Below are 18489 nucleotides of genomic sequence, written 5' to 3'. Positions count from 1 at the left end.
TTCTCATCCTCATATTCCCAAAACATAATTCAGTGCCTGGGACACAATGTTTATTTACTAATAAATAAATAAATTAACCTTGGGCAAGTATTTTAAGTCTTCTCTACCTCCACTGACATATATTCTAAAGAAAAAACAACCTGTTCTAAAGGGCATACGGAGGATAAAGAAGGCCAGGTTCTGGTCTATGTATTCTAGTATCAGAGTCCAGGGCCAACTGACCAACAATCTCGATGAGATATGCCAGGATCACCCCATCCCGGAGATCCTGTCGCAGGTCCTGCACAGGCTTCACTGCTGGCCTCTTCTTCAGTTGTGAATTCACCCAGGCCACATAGGCCTGCAGCTGTTGCTGGAAAATAAAAGACAGAAGTAAGGGAAAGGTGGCATATTAATCTCAGCCCTTACCTCATACCCTCTGAGGAAGCATTTGTGACGGGGGTATGATAAACAACCTACATCCAGAAGCAAGATAAATTTTTGAGGAAAGAAAGAAGAAAGATTATATCATGATCAGACACAGAGCATGTTCACAAATTCTCTAGTTTTATACTAATCTCCAGGGATAAGCTAACGTCAGACTTGGGTGGCACTGTAGACACACATAAGCAGATGAGTCTTTCTTTTTTTTTTTTTTTTACTTTTTTTTTTTTTTTTTTGAGACGGAGTCTCGCTCTGTCGCCCAGGCTGGAGTGCAGTGGCGCGATCTCTGCTCACTGCAAGCTCCACCCCCCGGGTTCACGCCATTCTCCTGCCTCAGCCTCCCGAGTAGCTGGGACTACAGGCGCCCACAACCGCGCCCGGCTAATTTTTTTTGTATTTTTAGTAGAGACGGGGTTTCACCGTGGTCTCGATCTCCTGACCTTGTGATCCGCCCGCCTCGGCCTCCCAAAGTGCTGGGATTACAGGCGTGAGCCACCGCGCCCGGCAGATGAGTCTTTCAATGACTATGACTCCTGCCTTCCTCAAGTTTTGCTCTGTTGACCAGGGATGAGGGCTTGGCCCAGAACCACAGCCAGTTTTCAGGTATATTCACAACTGTCAACAACCTACCACACTTCTCAGAAACAATCACTTGTGCCATATGCATAATGGACTGTGATACTCATGCGAATTGCTCTTGGGCAACCAGGAGTAAACAATAAACCATGCTCAGAACTGCCTCTCCCATAGCTGCTTTCTTCAAAATGAGACTTAAGTGAAATTATCTCATAGTCAACCCAAGATTTATTCTCCTGAGCCAATAATCCTAGGATTGCTACAGAGTTAGTTTTAATCCATGCTTTATATTGTCAAAGAGGATCTGGTTACCGAAAACCTACACAAAGAAGGAAAAAGAAAGGCTATAGTGAGCAATGTTCCTGAAGACTAAGAAGGTATTTTCATTTACTTTTAGACAAAGCTAGGGCCCAGTATTATCAGAAACTGGTCAGGCATCTAGGTAGCGACACACAACTCATTCCAACCCTTGGACAACCTTACATATTACATTTTGTCCATGAAACAGAACTTGTATTCAGATGTTTATGCTGATTATTTGGTCAAAAGATGGGCACTAATATCAAAATATCACACAAATAATGTCACAGTCCAAGTAGCAGTTCTGACTAGTTTCTTTGCAGCCCAGGACCCTGAGCCTAAAATTTAAGTTCAAGGGCTAATTGTATCAAATTATAATTTGGTTAAAATACAGTTGATTCCTAAGTCCCAAGTACTTCCTTAATGAAATAATGTTGGAAATTACTCACTGGCTGCTTCCTGAACATAAATTAAATCTTCATTATTTTCTCTCTGTGTCAATTTGTGAGAATAAATAACATCCTTTGGAAGACAGTACTAAGACAACAATCTATCAGCCGCTGACAAACTGTAGGAAGTGCAATGATCAGGAGGAGGTGGGAGGAGGAATCTAATATTTATTGAGTACCTATCATGAACTAAACACAATTTTTGGTGTTTGACCCATGTTTTAATTAGCGAATGTACATGGGCCAGGGCCTGACATAAAACTGACACTTACTAAATGGTCATTATTTTTGTCATCGTCATCTAATTCAATTCTCAGAAAAACAACTACACTAGAGTTAGCATTATCTCCATTTTATGGATGAGGTTCAGAGAGGTTATGTAACTTCTCTAATGTCCCCATAGCTAGGACATAGCAGACATGGTATTAAAACCCAGTAATGTTGTCCCTGCATTTACCAAGGGCCTCTTGCTACCCAACTTACTCCACAGAACAGAAATGGCTTCACCTTCTGCCTCACATGGGCCAGACACCCATCACCAGGGACCAGATAAAATCTGTGATGCTCCAAGGTCTGCTCCCATTGTGCAGTCAGAGCACTGCCTGAAGCAGACCAGGCAAAGGGCACCTCAGAGTGAACCACTCTGGTCTGAGGGAAAGCAGTTAAGTCCAGAAAAGACACTAAGGTGACAGGTGGGATTTGATTACCTGGCTTTTATATAAAACTCCTAACCGATTTCCCTGTATCTATTATCATTCTCAACCCACCCTCCACACCCACACATTCTTGGTTAAAATCTGTTACTGGTCTCCAGTTATCCTCAAAGATAAAATCCAATTGCCATTCAAGCTCGTCACGTGCTAGCCTTCACCTGTTCTCCAGCTTCACCCCAATTCCCCAAATACCCACCAAGCTTCAGCTCATCTGAATTATGTATGGTTCCCCAAATGCACCATGCTTTCCAGCCGCTCCACCTCCTTCTAACTCCTGCCTCTTTTTTTTTTTTTTTTTTTTTTTGAGACGGAGTTTTGCTCTGTCGCTCAGGCTGGAGTGCAGTGGCGTGATCTCGGCTCACTGCAACCTCTGCCTTCCAGGTTCAAGCAATTCTCTTGTCTCAGCCTCCCGAGTAGCTGGGACTATAGGCACCTGCCACCACGCCCGGCTAATTTTTGTATTTTTAATAGAGATGGGGTTTCACCATATTGGTCAAGCTGGTCTTGAACTCCTAACCTCAGATGATCCACCCACCTCAGCCTCCCAAAGTGCTGGGATTACAGATGTGAGCCACCTCACCCGGCCAACCTGCCTCTTCTTAAGTCTCAGCTCAAGCATCACTTTTTTCAGAAAGCCTCCCCTGACCTCTCAGATACCTCAGACTCCAATCTCCTTGAAGGCATCCTGTGTCACACAATCGGTTCAACAATAATTTCAGGCACTGTACCCAGTTATGAGGTGACAGCAAGCCCCAGCTTGCAGGTTGGTAGAAACAAAGCTATGACAGGGTACATAGGGTGCTAATAAAGTATCAGCCCAACCTGAACCCCAAGCTTCAGAGGGTCTCCTGAAGGAGGAAAAGAAGCAAAGAGGACAGTGAACTCAAAGGAGCTGAGGTCTGAAATATGCTTTATGTGGAGAGTCACAATAGTTCAGAATTATTTGACTCAGAGTAGCAGGTGCTCCACAAATATTTGTTTGGCTCAGTTAATCATTTGTCACATTTTATCAGGCCAGTAACTAAGATGACTGCAAAAGTTAATTGCGTGGGGGACAAACAAGAACAAGTATTTTTCTTGAGGTCAAGATAATTTCTACTTAAGTAACCTTAGCTTTTTCTTGGCCGTAGCAGTCGTCTCTGATGCAAAACTGATTAGTACTGTTAAGTACTTTTCATGCACATTACTCACAGTCTGGTCTTCCAACAAAAGAGGATTCCACAGCATAAACAATAATAGTCACCACTTTTCTGAACACCTACTTTGTATCAAGAGCTATGCTGGGTTCTTTAAACATGTTTTCTCTAACGCTAATCTGGCAGGGAGATGTTTTTGTATTTATTTTTCTCATTGAAAACAGAGACACAAAATGGTGAAATAACTTGTTCATGGTTACTCAAACAGTAAATCATGAATATGGGATCCAGATATGACTCCCAAGCCCACGCTCTTTCCACTCTAGCACACTGCTGCCTAAACAAATGCACCGCTGAGGCCTAAATGACTTCCCTAGAACTCTCAGGCTGTACTTGAGTCTAAACCACTCCCTCCACCACATCCAATGTTTGAATCCCTTGTGTAATAAACTATACCAAGTGACTGTCTACTAAAGTGTGCTTCCCAGATCAGAAGCATCGGCAACACCTGGGAGCCTGTTAGAAATGCAGACTCCTGGGCTCCTCCCCAGCCTACTGAATCAGAGCCTATTATCTCAACAAGCTTTCCTGGTGATTCATATGCACATGAAAATACGAGAAGCACTGATCCAGCCCGCTGTTGCCATACCTGGCTGCACATCAAGGTCACAAGGGAAGTTTTTCATAAGCAGACGTCATCCTAAATCTACCGGTTGTCTCCAGAAGGTAGGAACTCAGAAAGCTTCATCTTCCCAAGCTTTCCCATATGATTCGTGTAAAGCTGACTTGAGTCTTTTCCCAGCTAAACATTCCAGTTCCCTTAACCAAGGGGTTCCCAGCCCTCTTGATTAACAATCAGAATCACCTGGAAAGTTTTTTAAAAAAAATACTAACGTCTAGGCCCACCATAGACCAGTCAGAATTCCTGACAGTGGGACGAAGGTATATCAGTATTTCTCAAGTGCTCCTAGTAACATGCAGAGATGTGAGCTAAGGTTAACTATTCCTTACATAAAATAAAGTATTACCACTTTTTTTTTTTTTTTGAGACAGAGTTTCACTCTTGTCTCCCAGGCTGGAGGGCAATGGCGCGATCTCGGCTCACTGCAACCCCCACCTCCCAGGTTCAGGGGATTCTCCTGCCTCAGCCTCGTGAGAAGCTGGGATTATAGGCGCCAACCACCACGCCCAGTTAATTTTTGTATTTTTAGTAGAGACGGGATTTCACCATATTGGCCAGGCTGGTCTCAAACTCCTGACTTCGTGATCCACCAGCCTCGGCCTCCCAAAGTGTTAGGATTACAGGCGTGAGTCACCGTGACCGACCAAAAGTTTTACTGCTTTTCTAAATCTCTCTGAAACCATGACACCTAGAACCTAATAAAATACTCCCTAGATGTAATGAAGACATATAGCTTCTTCATCCAAAATCATGTATTTTGCTGGGCACAGTGGTTCATGCCTGTAATCCCAGTACTTTGGGAGGCCAAGGTGGGTGGATCACATAAGATCAGGAGTTCAAGACCAGCCTGGCCAAAATGGTGAAACCCTGTCTCTACTAAAAATACAAAAATTAGCCGGGTGTGGTGGTGTGCACTTGTAATCCCAGCTACTTGGGAGGCTGAGGCAGGAGAATCACTTGAACTTGGGAGGTGGAGGTTGCAGTGAATCGAGATCGCGCCACTGCACTCCAGCCTGGGTGACAGAGTGAGACTCCGTCTCAAAAACAAAACAAAAACAAAACAAAATGCTGTATTTGTTTCTTCTCTTTCCTTCTTTCTTTGGCCAATAGATCACACTGCTGACCTGCACTAAGAGGTCCTTCAAAATCCCTAAGTATTATTTTTCATTCTGAAACAATCTTAGACTTAGCAAAAAGGTAGCAAAAATGGTAGAGTTCACCATTACCCGGGTAGCCCAAATTTTTACATCTTACATAAGCACAGTACAATGATCAAAACAGGAAGCTAATGTTATAGGATCCTTGGATGTCACTTTGCCAGCTGGAAACCTCTATAGCCAGTGGCAGCTTTGCCTGAGTTTTGCTTGGGCCCACTGGGCCCACTCACCCTAGCAGGCTCGCACTACCCAGTAGGTTTGGATCCCATGCCTGTCAAGGGCAAGTGGAGTGGCAAGGGGTGTGTGAGCAAGTGAACATGGGGTCCAGCCACTGCACACAGCCAGACACACTGACTGTGGTGGGGCGGGCAGCTCCAGGCACTGGCACGGCTGCTGGCTCCCTGCAAGGCTGCAGCTGGACCAGGCATACTGCAAGTAGCTTCCACAGCTGGCACCAGGAAACGTGGTGGCGCCTGGGAGCTTGGAGACTACAGGAACCACAGAGCCCAAAAGACGGTGTCACAGCCCTGGCTTGGGGAGCTCCTAGGTCTGGGAGCTTCTTCTCTCTGCAGCTCTTCTCTCCTTCTCTGTTCTCTCCTTCTTGTCACCTGCAACATGGTGAGCAAGGGGCATGTTTCAGGCCTGTTAGTGTTACAGCTCTTTCAGCCCCACCATTTGGCAGGTCCCAAGTTCCTCCCCCATGTCCACAAGGCATGAGGTATGAGGACAAGTGGAGGGTAAGGTGAAGAGGAGCTTTATGGAGCGATAGAATAGCTCAGAGGAGACCTGCAGTGGGTAGCTCATCTCCGCAGCCAGGGTGTCCCAATGATTGTTTGGCTCTCAGCAGACAGAAGACCCTGGATTGGGTAGCTCTTCTCCTCAGCTGGTTTTCCCATCACCTGCTCACCTCTCAGCAGGGAGGAGACCCTGGAGTGGGCAGCTTCTCTCCGCAGGCAGGACGTCCCATCATTTCCCGTCAGGTTGAGTCTGGGGTTTGATGGGCTTCAAAGGGGAGGAAGTGCGTACTGATTGGTTCATGGGTGACCATGGGTAGGCCTGGAAAAAGCACCATAAATTCCCACTCCGGTCTGTGGGGCTGGCAGCCTGGCCCCCAGGCTTCAGGTCTCCCTGGTTTGAGGTGGGGTTTCACTGGGAACCTGTCCCTTTCCACACAGGAGCCTGTCTGCCTCCTGCCACTGTTCATGGTGCTGTGCCAAGAGGCACGTGCAGGCCAGCACTGAGCTGCTCTCAGCACCCTCTCAGCCTCCCTCCTGTGCTTTTTGGCACCCAAAGTCCAGAGGGAGCCGAGGTAGCAGGGGGCTGGCATGTCAGTGCTGCCCCAACCCTGTGCATACCCAGCCAGGTTGTGGCAGTGGCTGGGCTTGGCCTCAACTTTGCTCCAAGATCGGAGCAGGTGCAGGTAGTGGGGAAAGGCCAGGCAGCAGGAGCAAGCACTTCCAAGTCTGGCCCCTGAGAGTGCAGCAGTGCCTGGGTCCACAGCCATCGCTTGGGCGGCTGCAGCTGCAGCTGCACCTGAGGGGTTGGGGCTCCTCCTGCCTGCTCCCTGTCCCCAAGAGCACAGGCTTGCCTGGTCCACAGTCATGGCTTGGGTGGCTGCAGCTGTGCCCAGGAGGCCGGGACTCCTACCTGCTTCTGGCCCACAAGAAAACAGGGATGCCTGGGTTCACAGCCAGGGCTTCGGTGACTGCAGCTGCACCCAGGAGAGTGGGGGTCCTGCCTGCTTCTGGCCCCCAAGACCACAGGGATGCCCAGGTCTGCAGCTGGGTAGCTGCAGCTGCACCCAGAGAACACAAAGCTCCCACCCTGCCAACTCAGAGGGGGCAGGCTTCTGCCTGTCCCTGGCTCCCACAAGCTCTGTGGAGCGTGCTGCCCCGGCCACAACTGCCCCACTGCAGCCGGCATCATGGCAACAGCTGTTCCAGATGGACTGCCGCTGCCATCACTAACACTGACAAAACACCATTACCTAATGTAGACTTGGTTCAAACTTCACCAACTGTCCCACTAGTGTCCTTTATCTGGTCCAGGATCCCTTCCAAGATCTCACAGTGCACTGGGCTGCCACGTCTCTTCCATCTCCTCCAATCTGGAACAGTTGCTCAGTCTTTATTTGTCTTTCAAGACCTTGACAATTTTGAAGAGTGCTGGTCAGTTATGTTGTACAATGTCCCACAATTTGGGTTTATCTGAAGTTTTCTCATAATCAAATTCAGGTTATGGAGTTTTGGCAAGAAAACCACAGAAGTCACATTGTGCTCTTCTCAGTGAACCATACCAAAAGGCACAAGATGCCAATATATCTTGCTATTGAAGTTAACTTCGGTCACTTGGTTAAGGTAGTATCTGCCACATTTCTCTACTGTAAAGTTGCTCTTTTTCCGTTTGTAATTAATAAGTATTTGTGGAAAGATGCTTTGAGACTATGAAAATATCCTTTCTCATCATTGCTTTTCCCATCCATTTCAAATTTAACATTTATTGATTTTTTTCCTGCTAAAATTATTATTACGGTGGTTCCCAAATGATGATTTTCTAATTCTGTCATTCTTCCTACATTTATTGATTGTAATTCCAACTGTGAGGAAGAGCTCTCTCCTCCCCCATTTATTTATTTACATATTTATTTATTTTTTGAGACAGGGTCTCACTCTGTTGCCCAGGCTGGAGTGCAGTGGTACAAACACAGCTCACTGTGCTTTGACTTCCTGGGCTCAAGCCATCCTCTTGCCTTAGCCTCCTTAGTAGCTGGGACTACAGGCATGCACCACCATGCTCAGCTAATTATTTTATTTTTTTGTAGAGACAGAGTCTCACTATGTTGCTCAGGTTGCTCTCAAACTTCTGGGCTCAAGTGATTCTCCCACCTCAGCCTCCCAAAGTGCTGGGATTACAGGCATGAACTCCCATGCCTGGCCCTCTCCTCCATTTATTTATTTATATCAGTATATCATGGATATTTACTTTATTTTTTATTTCTGCTATTAATCCATTATTGTAATTATTTCTTTTAGGCCAGGCATGGTGGCTCAAGCCTGTAATCCCAGCACTTTGGGAGGCCAAGGCGGGAGGATCACTTGAGGTCAGGAGTTCAAGATCAGCTTGGCCAACATGGTGAAACCCCATCTCTACTAAAAATACAAAAATTAGCTGGGTATGGTGCTAGGCACCTGTAGTCCCAACTACTTGGAAGGCTGAGGCAGGAGAATTGCTTGAACCTGGGAGGTGGCAGTTGTAGTGAGCCACGACTGTGCCATTGCACTCTAGCCTGGGCAACAAGAGCGAAACTCCACCTAAAAAAAAAAAAAATTATCATTATTATTTACTTTGCTGCTCAAATTGTTCCAGATTTGGCCATTAGGATACCTTCATTCATATTGGTTCCTGTATTATTATCATATGCCCAGGTCGTGTTTTTAAATTGTGATTAAAGAAACAAAAAATTTGCCATATTAACCAGTTCTAAGTGTAAATTCAGTAGTGTTAAGTATATTCACATTGTTGTGAAACAAATCTATAGACCTTTTTCATACTGCAAAATTGAAAGTGTACCAATTAAGCAACTCTGAATTTCCCCCTCCATTCAGCCCTTGGCAACTACCATTCTACTTTTGGTCTTTATGATTTGACTACTTTAGATACTTCATGTAAGTGGAATCATACAGTATTTGCCTTATAGTAATTGGCTTATTTCAGTTAGCATAATGTCCTCAAGGTTCATTCATGCTGTAGCATGTGACAAGATTTCCTTCCTTTTCAAGGATGAATAGTTCACTGTGTGTATGTATATATATGCCACATTTTCTTTATCCAGCCATTAGTTGATGGACACTTGAGTTGCTTCCCCCTCCTGGATATTGTGAATAATGCAGCTACACAAGTATATAAATATCTCTTCAAGATCTTTTTTTTTTTTGGTCTTTTTTTGAGCTAGAGTCTCACTCTGTCACCCAGGCTGGAATGCAGTTGTGTGATCTTGGCTCACTGCAACCTCTACCTCTGGGTAGAGCAATTCTCCTGCCTCAGCCTCCCAAGTAGCTGGGATTACAGGCATGTACCACCACGCCTGACTAATTTTTGTATTTTTAGTAGAGACGGGAGTTTACCATGTTGGCCAGGCTGACCTCGAACTCCTAACCTTAAGTGATCTGCCTGCCTTGGCTTCCCAAAGTGCTGAGACTACAGGCATGAGCCACCACACCTGGCCAAGATCTTGATTTCAATTATTTTCAATATATACCCAGAAATGGGACTGCTGAATCATATGGCCTGTTCAGCTTTTGAGTACTTACTTTCTTACATTGTAAGATTTTCCAGACTCCTCATCTAGTACTCTCCCTGCTCCAGCTCTGGATCAGCTATTCCTCTTTCTCTTCCCCCCTACCTCCCTCCTTTCCTTCTTTCTTTTTTGACAGGGTCTCGCTCTGTTGCCCAGGCTGGAGTGCAGTGGCACAATCACAGCTCACTACAGCCTCAGCCTCAACCTCCTGGGCCCAAGCAATCCTCCCAACTCAGCCTCCCAAGTAGCTGAAACTACAGGTGCACACCACCATGCCTGGATAATTTTTGTATTTTTTGTAGAGATGGTGTTTTGCCATGTTACCCAGGCTGAGCTATTTCTTAAAAGAACTCTGGTTCCTTTTATTGGAGAATAGTTTTTAGGAAGCAAGATTTGGGTGACAGGTGTGCTCATTGCTATTGAGGTAATATTCTAGGTCCTCTCAGTAGATAAAGTAGGAAATTTATATATGCATACATACATACCTATATATACTTATCTTGATAGATATATATGAATGTATGGAATGTATATATATATGGGGGTGTATTGTGTGTATATATATTTACATACATAATTTATACCATAAATTATATTGATATCTCCTCCAACCCAACACCACAGAGTTCATCCTTTCCTTTCACTTTTCCTTATTTGTGTAACTCCCCTATCCTGAAAAAACTGACTCTCACTAGCCATAATATATATTTATTTGCTCAGTCCCTGAATACACATAAAATCATTTCAGAATTCCTAACTCATACCTGGTGAAAAATAAATGTACTAACTACAATAGAGTATTTGTATAAGGTTGTCCCTCAGTATCCATAGAGGACTGGTTCCAGGAACTTCTTTAGTTAACAAAATCCATAGATGCTCAACTCTCTGATATAAAATGGCATAGTATTTGCATATAACCTAAGCACATCCTTCTGTATATTTTAAATCATCTCTAGACTACTTGTAATAGCTAATACAATGTAATGTTATGTAAATAGTTGTTAAGCTGTAATAGTTTAGGACAGGCATCTGGTCCATGGCCTGTTAGGAACCGGGCCACAGAGTGAAGCTTCATCTGTATTTACAGCGGCTCCATTGCTCACGTTACCACCTGAGCTCCGCCTCCCGTCAGATCAGCGGTGGGATTAGATTCTCATAGGAGTGGGAACCCTATTGTGAACTGTGCATGTGAGGGATCTCTGGTGCACCCTCCTTATGAGAATCTAATGACTGATGATCTGTCACTGTCGCCCATTATGCCGAGATAGGACCATCTGGTTGCAGGAAAACAAGCTCAGGGCTCCCACTGATTCTACATTATGGTAAGTTGTATAATTATTTCATTATATATTACAATGTAATAATAATAAAAATAAAGTGCACAATACATGTAATGTGTTTGAATCACCTCAAAACCATCCCCCACCTGGTCCATGGAAAGACTGTCTTCCATGAAACCGGTTCCTGATGCCAGAAAGGTTGGGGACCTCTGGTTTAGGGAATAATGACAAGAAAAAAAGTCTGTACCTACTCAGTAGAGACGCAATTCTTTTGTCAAATATTTTTGATCTGCAGTTTGTTGAATCCACAGATGCTGAAACCATGGATACAGAACCCATGGATAGGGACAGCTACTATACAATACTTTTTGTCTTTAGCCTTACAGTACACAGCCAAAATACTGCTTCCAAAGTTACTTGGGTTAGTTCTTTCCTTTTCTGCTCCTTCCACTGTGGTTATATTATTTATTTATAATACAGTTAGGTTCATTTGTTACTCTTTGTAGTCCATTTTTGGTTACCCCCACATTCTGGTTGATTTTATTGATTGATTGATTGACTGAGATGGAGTATCACTCTGTCCCAAGTTGGAGTGCAATGGCGCCATCTAGGCTCACTACAACCTCCAACTCCCGGGTTCAAGCAATTCTCCTGCCTCAGCCTCCTGAGTAGCTGAGATTACAGGCACAGGCCACCATGCCTGGCTCATTTTTTATATTTTTAGTAGAGATGGGGTTTCACCATGTTGGCCAGGCTGGTCTCAAACTCCTGACCTCAGGTGATCCGCCCACCTCGGCCTCCCAAAGTGCTGGGATTACAGGAGTGAGCCACTGCGCCCAGCCTGGTTGATTTTAATTATTTATTTTTTGGATAGATGAAACATTAATATGGTCCTGAAAGAGCTATTCAAAAACATAAAAAGTGTCACTCCCACATAATTCTTTCCACTTCATTCCCATGTACCTCTCCACACCCTATCCCATGTAACCAAGCTCATTAGTTTCCAGTTTATATGGAAAATAACAGATACATGTGTGTTATTTCCCTTTTTTTCAAGAAAAACATTATAGTATTGAGAATAATTTGTACTTTCCTTTCTAACTTCGCTTCATTTGATTGACTTGATTTAATTCTGAAAATCACTCCAAAGTGGTTTATAGAAATCTGCCCTATTTGTTTTTTCTTTGTTTGGTTTTTGGAGACAGGGTCTTGCTCTGTTGCCCAGGCTAGAGTTCAGTGGCACGATCACAGCTCACTGCAGCCTCGACCTCTCAAGTTCAATCCATCCTCTAGCCCCATCCTCCCGAATAGCTAAGACCATAGGCACACGCCACCACACCTGGTAATTTTTAGGTTTTTTTTTTTTTTTTTTTTTTTTGAGACAGTTTCACACTGTCACCGAGGCTGGAGTGTAGTGGTGCAATCTCAGCTCAGCTCACTGCAACCACCGCCTCCTGGGTTCAAGCGATTCTCCTGCCTCAGCCTCCCAAGTAGCTGGATTACAGGCACGCACCACCACACCCGGCTAATTTTTGTAGTTTTAGTAGAAATGCGGTTTCACTATGTTGGTCAGGCTGGTCTCGAACTCCTGACCTCATGATCTGCCTGACTTGGTCTCCCAAAGTGCTGGGATTACAGGCGTGAACCACTGCGCCTGGCCAAGTTTTGGATTTTTTTTGTAGAGACAGGGTCTCACTTTGTTGCTCAGGCTAGAACTTCTGGCCTCACCATCCTCCCACCTTGGCCTCCCAAAGTCTGGGATTACAGGTGAATCACTGCTTATAAACCATTGCCTTAGTGTTTTCCTGACTGTTCCTGTGTGTTTATTTCACTATGAACTTTAGTGTCAATTTGTCTAACTTCCTAAAAAAGCTTCTTGGAATTTTTACTGGGATTGTATTAAACTTATACATTAATTTAGAGAGAATTGACATATTTATGATGTTGAGTCATCCTATTCAAGAACATTGTATTAGTCTGTGTTCACGCTGCTGATAAAGACATACCCAAGACTGGGAAAGAAAAGAGATTTTAAGATGGGCATGGTGGCTAATGCCTATAATCCCTGCACTTTAGGAGGCTGAGGCGGGCAGATCACTTGAGGTCAGGAGTTCAAGACAAGCCTGCCCATCATGGTGAAACCCCATCTGTACTAAAAGTACAAACATCAGCCAGGCGTGGTGGTGTGCACTTGTAATCCCATCTTCTCAGGAGTCTGAGGCAGGAGAATCGCTCGAACCCAGGAGGTAGAAATCACAGTGAGCCAAGATCGTGCTACTGTACTCCAGCCTGGGTGACCAGAGTGAGACTCCATCTAAAAAAAAAGTTTTAATGGACTTACAGTTCCACATGGCTAAGGAAGCCTCACAATCATGGCAAAAGGCAAGGAGGAGCAAGTCACATCTTACATGGATGGCAGTAGGCAAAAAGAGAGACAGAGTTTGTGCAGGGAAACTCCGCCTCATAAGCCATCACATCTTGTGAGGCTTATTCACTATCATGAGAACAGCACAGGAAAGATCTGCCCCCATGATTCAATTACCTCCCATTGGGTCCCACAACACGTGGGAATTCAAGAAGAGATCTGGGTGGGGACATAGCCAAACTATATCATTTTGGGGCCCCTGGCCACTCTCAAATCTCATGGATATTCATAAATAATAATAGTCTTTTTTTTTTTGTACCATCTCTATAATGTTTAGATATAAATATTACATTTCATAAAAACTTTTAGGAAATTCTCCTTCATTTTCTTTTTTTATTTTTTAATTTTTGTAGGTATACTTTTTGTCTTTAGCCTTACAGTACATAGCCAAAATACTGCTTCCAAAGTTACTTGGGTTAGTTCTTTCCTTTTCTGCTCCTTCCACTGTGGTTATATTATTTATTTATATACTTTTTGTCTTTAGCCTTACACTACACAGCCAAAATACTGCTTCCAAAGTTACTTGGGTTAGTTCTTTCCTTTTCTGCTCCTTCCACTGTGGTTATATTATTTATTTATAATACAGTTAGATTCATTCGTTACTCTTTGTAGTCCATTTTTGGTTACCCCCACATATGTAGGTGTACATATTTATGGGTTTTCCTTCATTTTCAATGCTCTGAAATAACTTACACAACATTGTGTCAATCTGATATTTGAAGGTTTAGTAGAATTACCCATGAGATAATCTGGGCCTGTACTTTTTTGAGGAGTAATTCCTTAACAGGGTTCTCTAATTCTTCTATAGAAATTGGTCTGTTGAAACTTCCATTTTCTATCAATTTTGGTAATCAGTAGTTACCTATGAAATTATCCATTTCATCAAAGTTTTTGAATGCATTTGCACAGAGGACTGCAAAGTCTATTGTAATTACTTTTTCTGTTTCAGTGGCTATTTTCCTATTGTCATTTCCTACTTTGTGTATTTGTATTTTCTCCCTTTTTTTTCTTATTTATGTTAGCTAGTGGTTTGTCTATTTTGGTAATTTATTTTAAAAAACCTTAAAAGCAAAATGGTTTGAAGAATTACTGCTATTCCACAAAAGGGTGACTACAGTCGGCAATAATGTTGTACATTTTAAAGTAACTAAAACTATAATTCGGTTATTTGTAACACAAAGAAAGGATAAATGTTTGTGGTGCTGGATACTCCATTTACGCTGACATGATTATTATACATCATAAGCATATATCACAGTACCTCATGTACCCCATAAATATATACAACTACTGGCTGGGCACAGTGGCTCATGCCTATGATTCCAGCACTTTGGGAGGCTGAGGTGGGTCGATAAGCTGAGGTCAGGAGTTCAAGACCAGCCTGGCCAACATGGTGAAACCCTGTCTCTACTAAAAATACAAAAATTAGCTGGGCACGGTGGCACACGCCTGTAATCCCAGCTACTCGGGAGGCTGAGGCAGGAGAATTGCTTGAATCCAAGGCAGAGGTTGCAGTGAGCCAAGATCATGCCATTGCACTCCAGCCTGGGCGACAAGAGTGAAACTCTGTCCCCCCCAACAAAAAGAAAAAACATATATATATACACACCTACTTTGTACCCACAAAAATTAAAAAAAAAAAAAAGAAATATTGCTATTCAGTCTAAGTCTCTTTAAAACTGTAATACCTAGAACCAAACACAATACTCTAGGTATAAAACCAGATACTCAGCTTCTTCATTCAAGATACTTCATATTCTTTTCTTTCTTTTTCTTTTTTTTTTTTTGTCACATTGTTGACTCACACTAAACTGTCAACCAAAACCTCTAAATAATTTTTAACACATTTTGCTGTTAAACCATATCCTTTTCATCTTTGAGCTTGTAAAATTGGTTTTCTTGATCCACATTTGCCTCTAATAAATTTCACCTTGTTAGATTGTGTCTCAAGAGATCCTGTCATTCCATGCATTCATTTATTCAAGTAAACATATTCTTGAGTCCCTACTATCTGCCAGGCATTGTGCCAAGGTCAGCACTTACAGGCACATAAATAACGGATACAAAGTGATTGCTGCTACAAGGGAGAAATGTGAAAAAAACAAAACAAAACAAAAAAGCTATTTATGCAGAGAAGGAACAACAGGATGGAAAGCTGGGGGGATCAGGAAAAGATCAACAGGAAAGGAGACATTTGGCTGGTTCTTTACAGATGTCTGCCAATTGCAGAGGGGACAAGGGCAGAGGTGATGGAAGGGGGAAGCGTCAAAAGACATACATTATCTTAGAGGAACAGCCAGTTGAGGGGGTAGCATGTGGGCAGAGCTGTCAGTGGCAGGTGATAATGTTGGCGAAACAGGTCACCAGTGCGACCACCAGCACTCAGACTAAGCATAATGACCTTCAACAGGCAAGTGTGAAGTTGTGAAACAGGAGAGTGAAACTGTGTGACTGGCATCTTGGAATAGAAAGAACAGCATGCAGACTGAAGAAGCCAACGAGGAGCCCAGGCAATAATTCAAGCAAGAGAAGATAAGCACCTAAACTGAAGCAGCACCAGTGAGCAAAGGACAAACTCCAGAAACAAGTCAGAGATGACTGATAGGATGTAGGCAGCGACAAAAAGAGAGGGTCCAAAAAGTCAGGCCTGAATGACTGGCTGCCTGGTGATACTTTAACCGGGATGGAGAAGACATGAAGAACAAGCACCGGGGAAAAGTCAATGGCTCGGTTTTGAGAGTCTGAGCTATTTGTAGAACACCAGAGTATAGATGTTCCACAGCCAGTTGGCAAAACACAGGTCTAGAGCCCAAGAGCTGGGGGCGGGGTGGGAGATCCACGTTTGAGAGTATCTAGGTATAAGCTTGCCAATGGGATAACTGCCATCTACCGAGCACTTACTACATGCCAGGTATTGTGCTAAGCACTTTGCTACATCCGTTATACATATATTCTCCCTTCACATTGACCCTGCAAGGGAATATTTTTCCCAATTTACAGATGTGGAAACCAAGGTTCAGAGGAATATGCCCACAGTCTCAGGGCTGCTCAGTGACAGAACAAGGGTTTGAATTCAGTGATGACACTAACTCCTGGGCTCTACAGCATCCCAAAAGGTAAGGTGAGCTCTAAGAGTTATTTGGCAGAGAAGGAAATGGGAGAGATGATGATGCATCAAGGTTTCAGAGAAGAGGAAGAGGGCTGCGTCCTCTGATCAGGAGCAAAGCAACACTTGAATTTGCTGAGTACTAAGACAAATCCATGGGAATGAAGTATGTGTAGGCATTGTATTAAGTATAATAAAATAATCTAGAGATGATTTAAAAGATATAGGAGGACGTATGTAGGTTAAAAGCAAACATATGCTGCGTCCTCTGATCAGGAGTGTAGGGAAGTGTGGGGGTGGGAAGAGGGAAGCTGAAGGAGTTAAATGCAGCTGCCCCACAAGTCATTCCTTCCTATGAAGTAGGCCAGCTTATCTGCTGAGGGTAAAAGGGACAGGGAGAATGAAGGAGGCCTCAGGAAAGGGTCAGAGACTTGCGGCAGACCCTGTGAGAAGCTGCAAACAACACCAACTGCTAAAGATTCCTGGCAGCACCAAGCACTCAGCTAGGACTGGAAATCATCATTTCGTAATTGAATCAATCAGCAAGGTTGTGTAATTTGCTCTAGACCTGCTCAGCAGGCCTGGGCCATGAGCAGGGGAAACCAAGGATGGGCCAATCTAGGACTAAAAATAATCAGAGGAGAGGCAGTGACCACCAGGGCAAAGGAAGTGAGCGTGGTGTTCAAAGTGCTTGAAGTGACTGACGGTAAAGTCTGGGCCAGGGAGAAGAAATTAAGAGACAGGGGATAAGCCTTAAGATGGTAGAGGACAGATGGAAAGGAGAACTTGACGGAATGAAAAAATAAGTTTAATGGAATGTAGGACTGTGAAAACTGGGGTTTTGAGCAGAGTAGAGTTTCAGAGTTCAAGATTTCAGGGGTGGGGAAATTCTGTAGAGTAAGTTCCAAGTGTGGCCTCGGCATGTGGCCTTGTCGAAGTGGCACAGAGGGGGACAATCATTACAGTGGGGACAGTCCAGGAACTGGGGGGCTAGACTATGGATCCTGAAGTCCTGTCTAGAGAGTGTTAGAGACTAAGGTGCTGTGGCTATTTGGCATTCTGTCCAGATCCACGTTACTTTATTCTTTTTTCTTTTTTTAAATTTTTATTTTTTGTAGAGATGGAGTCTTGCTATCGCCCAGGCTAGTCTCGAACTCCTGGCCTCAAGCCATCCTCCTGTCTTGGCCTCCAAAAACACTGAAATTATAGGTGTAAGCCAACACACCTGGCCTTCATGTAACTTTAAAAACTAGTATGTCTTCAATTAAATCATTGATGAAAAAATTTTAGTTGAAGATAAGCCTTTGGCATGTTATCACTGTGTCTGCATGCTGACACGATCTGTTCAATGGCATCTAACAGTGATCAGAGCTTCACAAGTGAACAGGGCTAGTCTTATCCACAGGGGAAGGGTTATACCACCCTTCTTGAGGCTGCTGCCTCTCCCTTTATGTCTAATTTAGGGAGTCAAGCACTAAACTGAGTGTCTGTCTCTCTTTGACCTGAAGATATCTGTACTTCTCATCCAAGGGGCAGGCAAGACCCTGTTCTTCCTATAAATGCCCACTGCCAGCTCTGTCCTTAAGTCAGTTTCTTCAGAGCCGGCCATGCCATCCACTTCTCCCACAAAGCAGTTTGTCTTCAAAGAGGCCTGTGGGGCAAGCCTGGGCCCTGAGTGGCTCTGCTGCTTGATTTGAACAACATATTAGGGCTTCTCTTTCTGTAGCAGGTAAAATACCATATGCCTTTCACAGGAGGCTGTTACTCTCTGAAAGGTAGACTAGTAGTTTCATTTCTTCATATTTTTTTTTGCCTCATTATTTTTCTAAATTATAACTTGTGTAAGAGGCAGATATGTAAAATAGGGAAAAGTAGTGCTTCTGTGATTAGGCCAGGGTGGGGAGTTCAAAATCCAGCTCACTTTTCCTGTGTTTCTCCACCCTCA

The 18489-nt window shown here is 43.8% G+C and overlaps 1 protein-coding gene across 2 annotated transcripts in view; it reads right to left on the bottom strand.

Moving 5' to 3' along the window:
* The window catches only part of DIXDC1 (DIX domain containing 1), a 101409-nt gene that overhangs the window by 62148 nt on the left and 20772 nt on the right, over positions 1-18489 (bottom strand). For both annotated transcript variants that reach the window (XM_015115680.3, XM_001106684.5), the window contains one exon: positions 223-352. In XM_015115680.3, the coding sequence (XP_014971166.2) occupies positions 223-352 (130 nt within the window). The remainder of the gene's footprint in view (positions 1-222; positions 353-18489) is intronic.

This window comes from Macaca mulatta, chromosome 14 (assembly GCF_049350105.2).
Source record: "Macaca mulatta isolate MMU2019108-1 chromosome 14, T2T-MMU8v2.0, whole genome shotgun sequence".
NCBI classification, from domain to species: domain Eukaryota; kingdom Metazoa; phylum Chordata; class Mammalia; order Primates; family Cercopithecidae; genus Macaca; species Macaca mulatta.
Note: the sequence above shows the minus strand (reverse complement) of the source record. Positions and strands in the feature narration are given on the sequence as shown.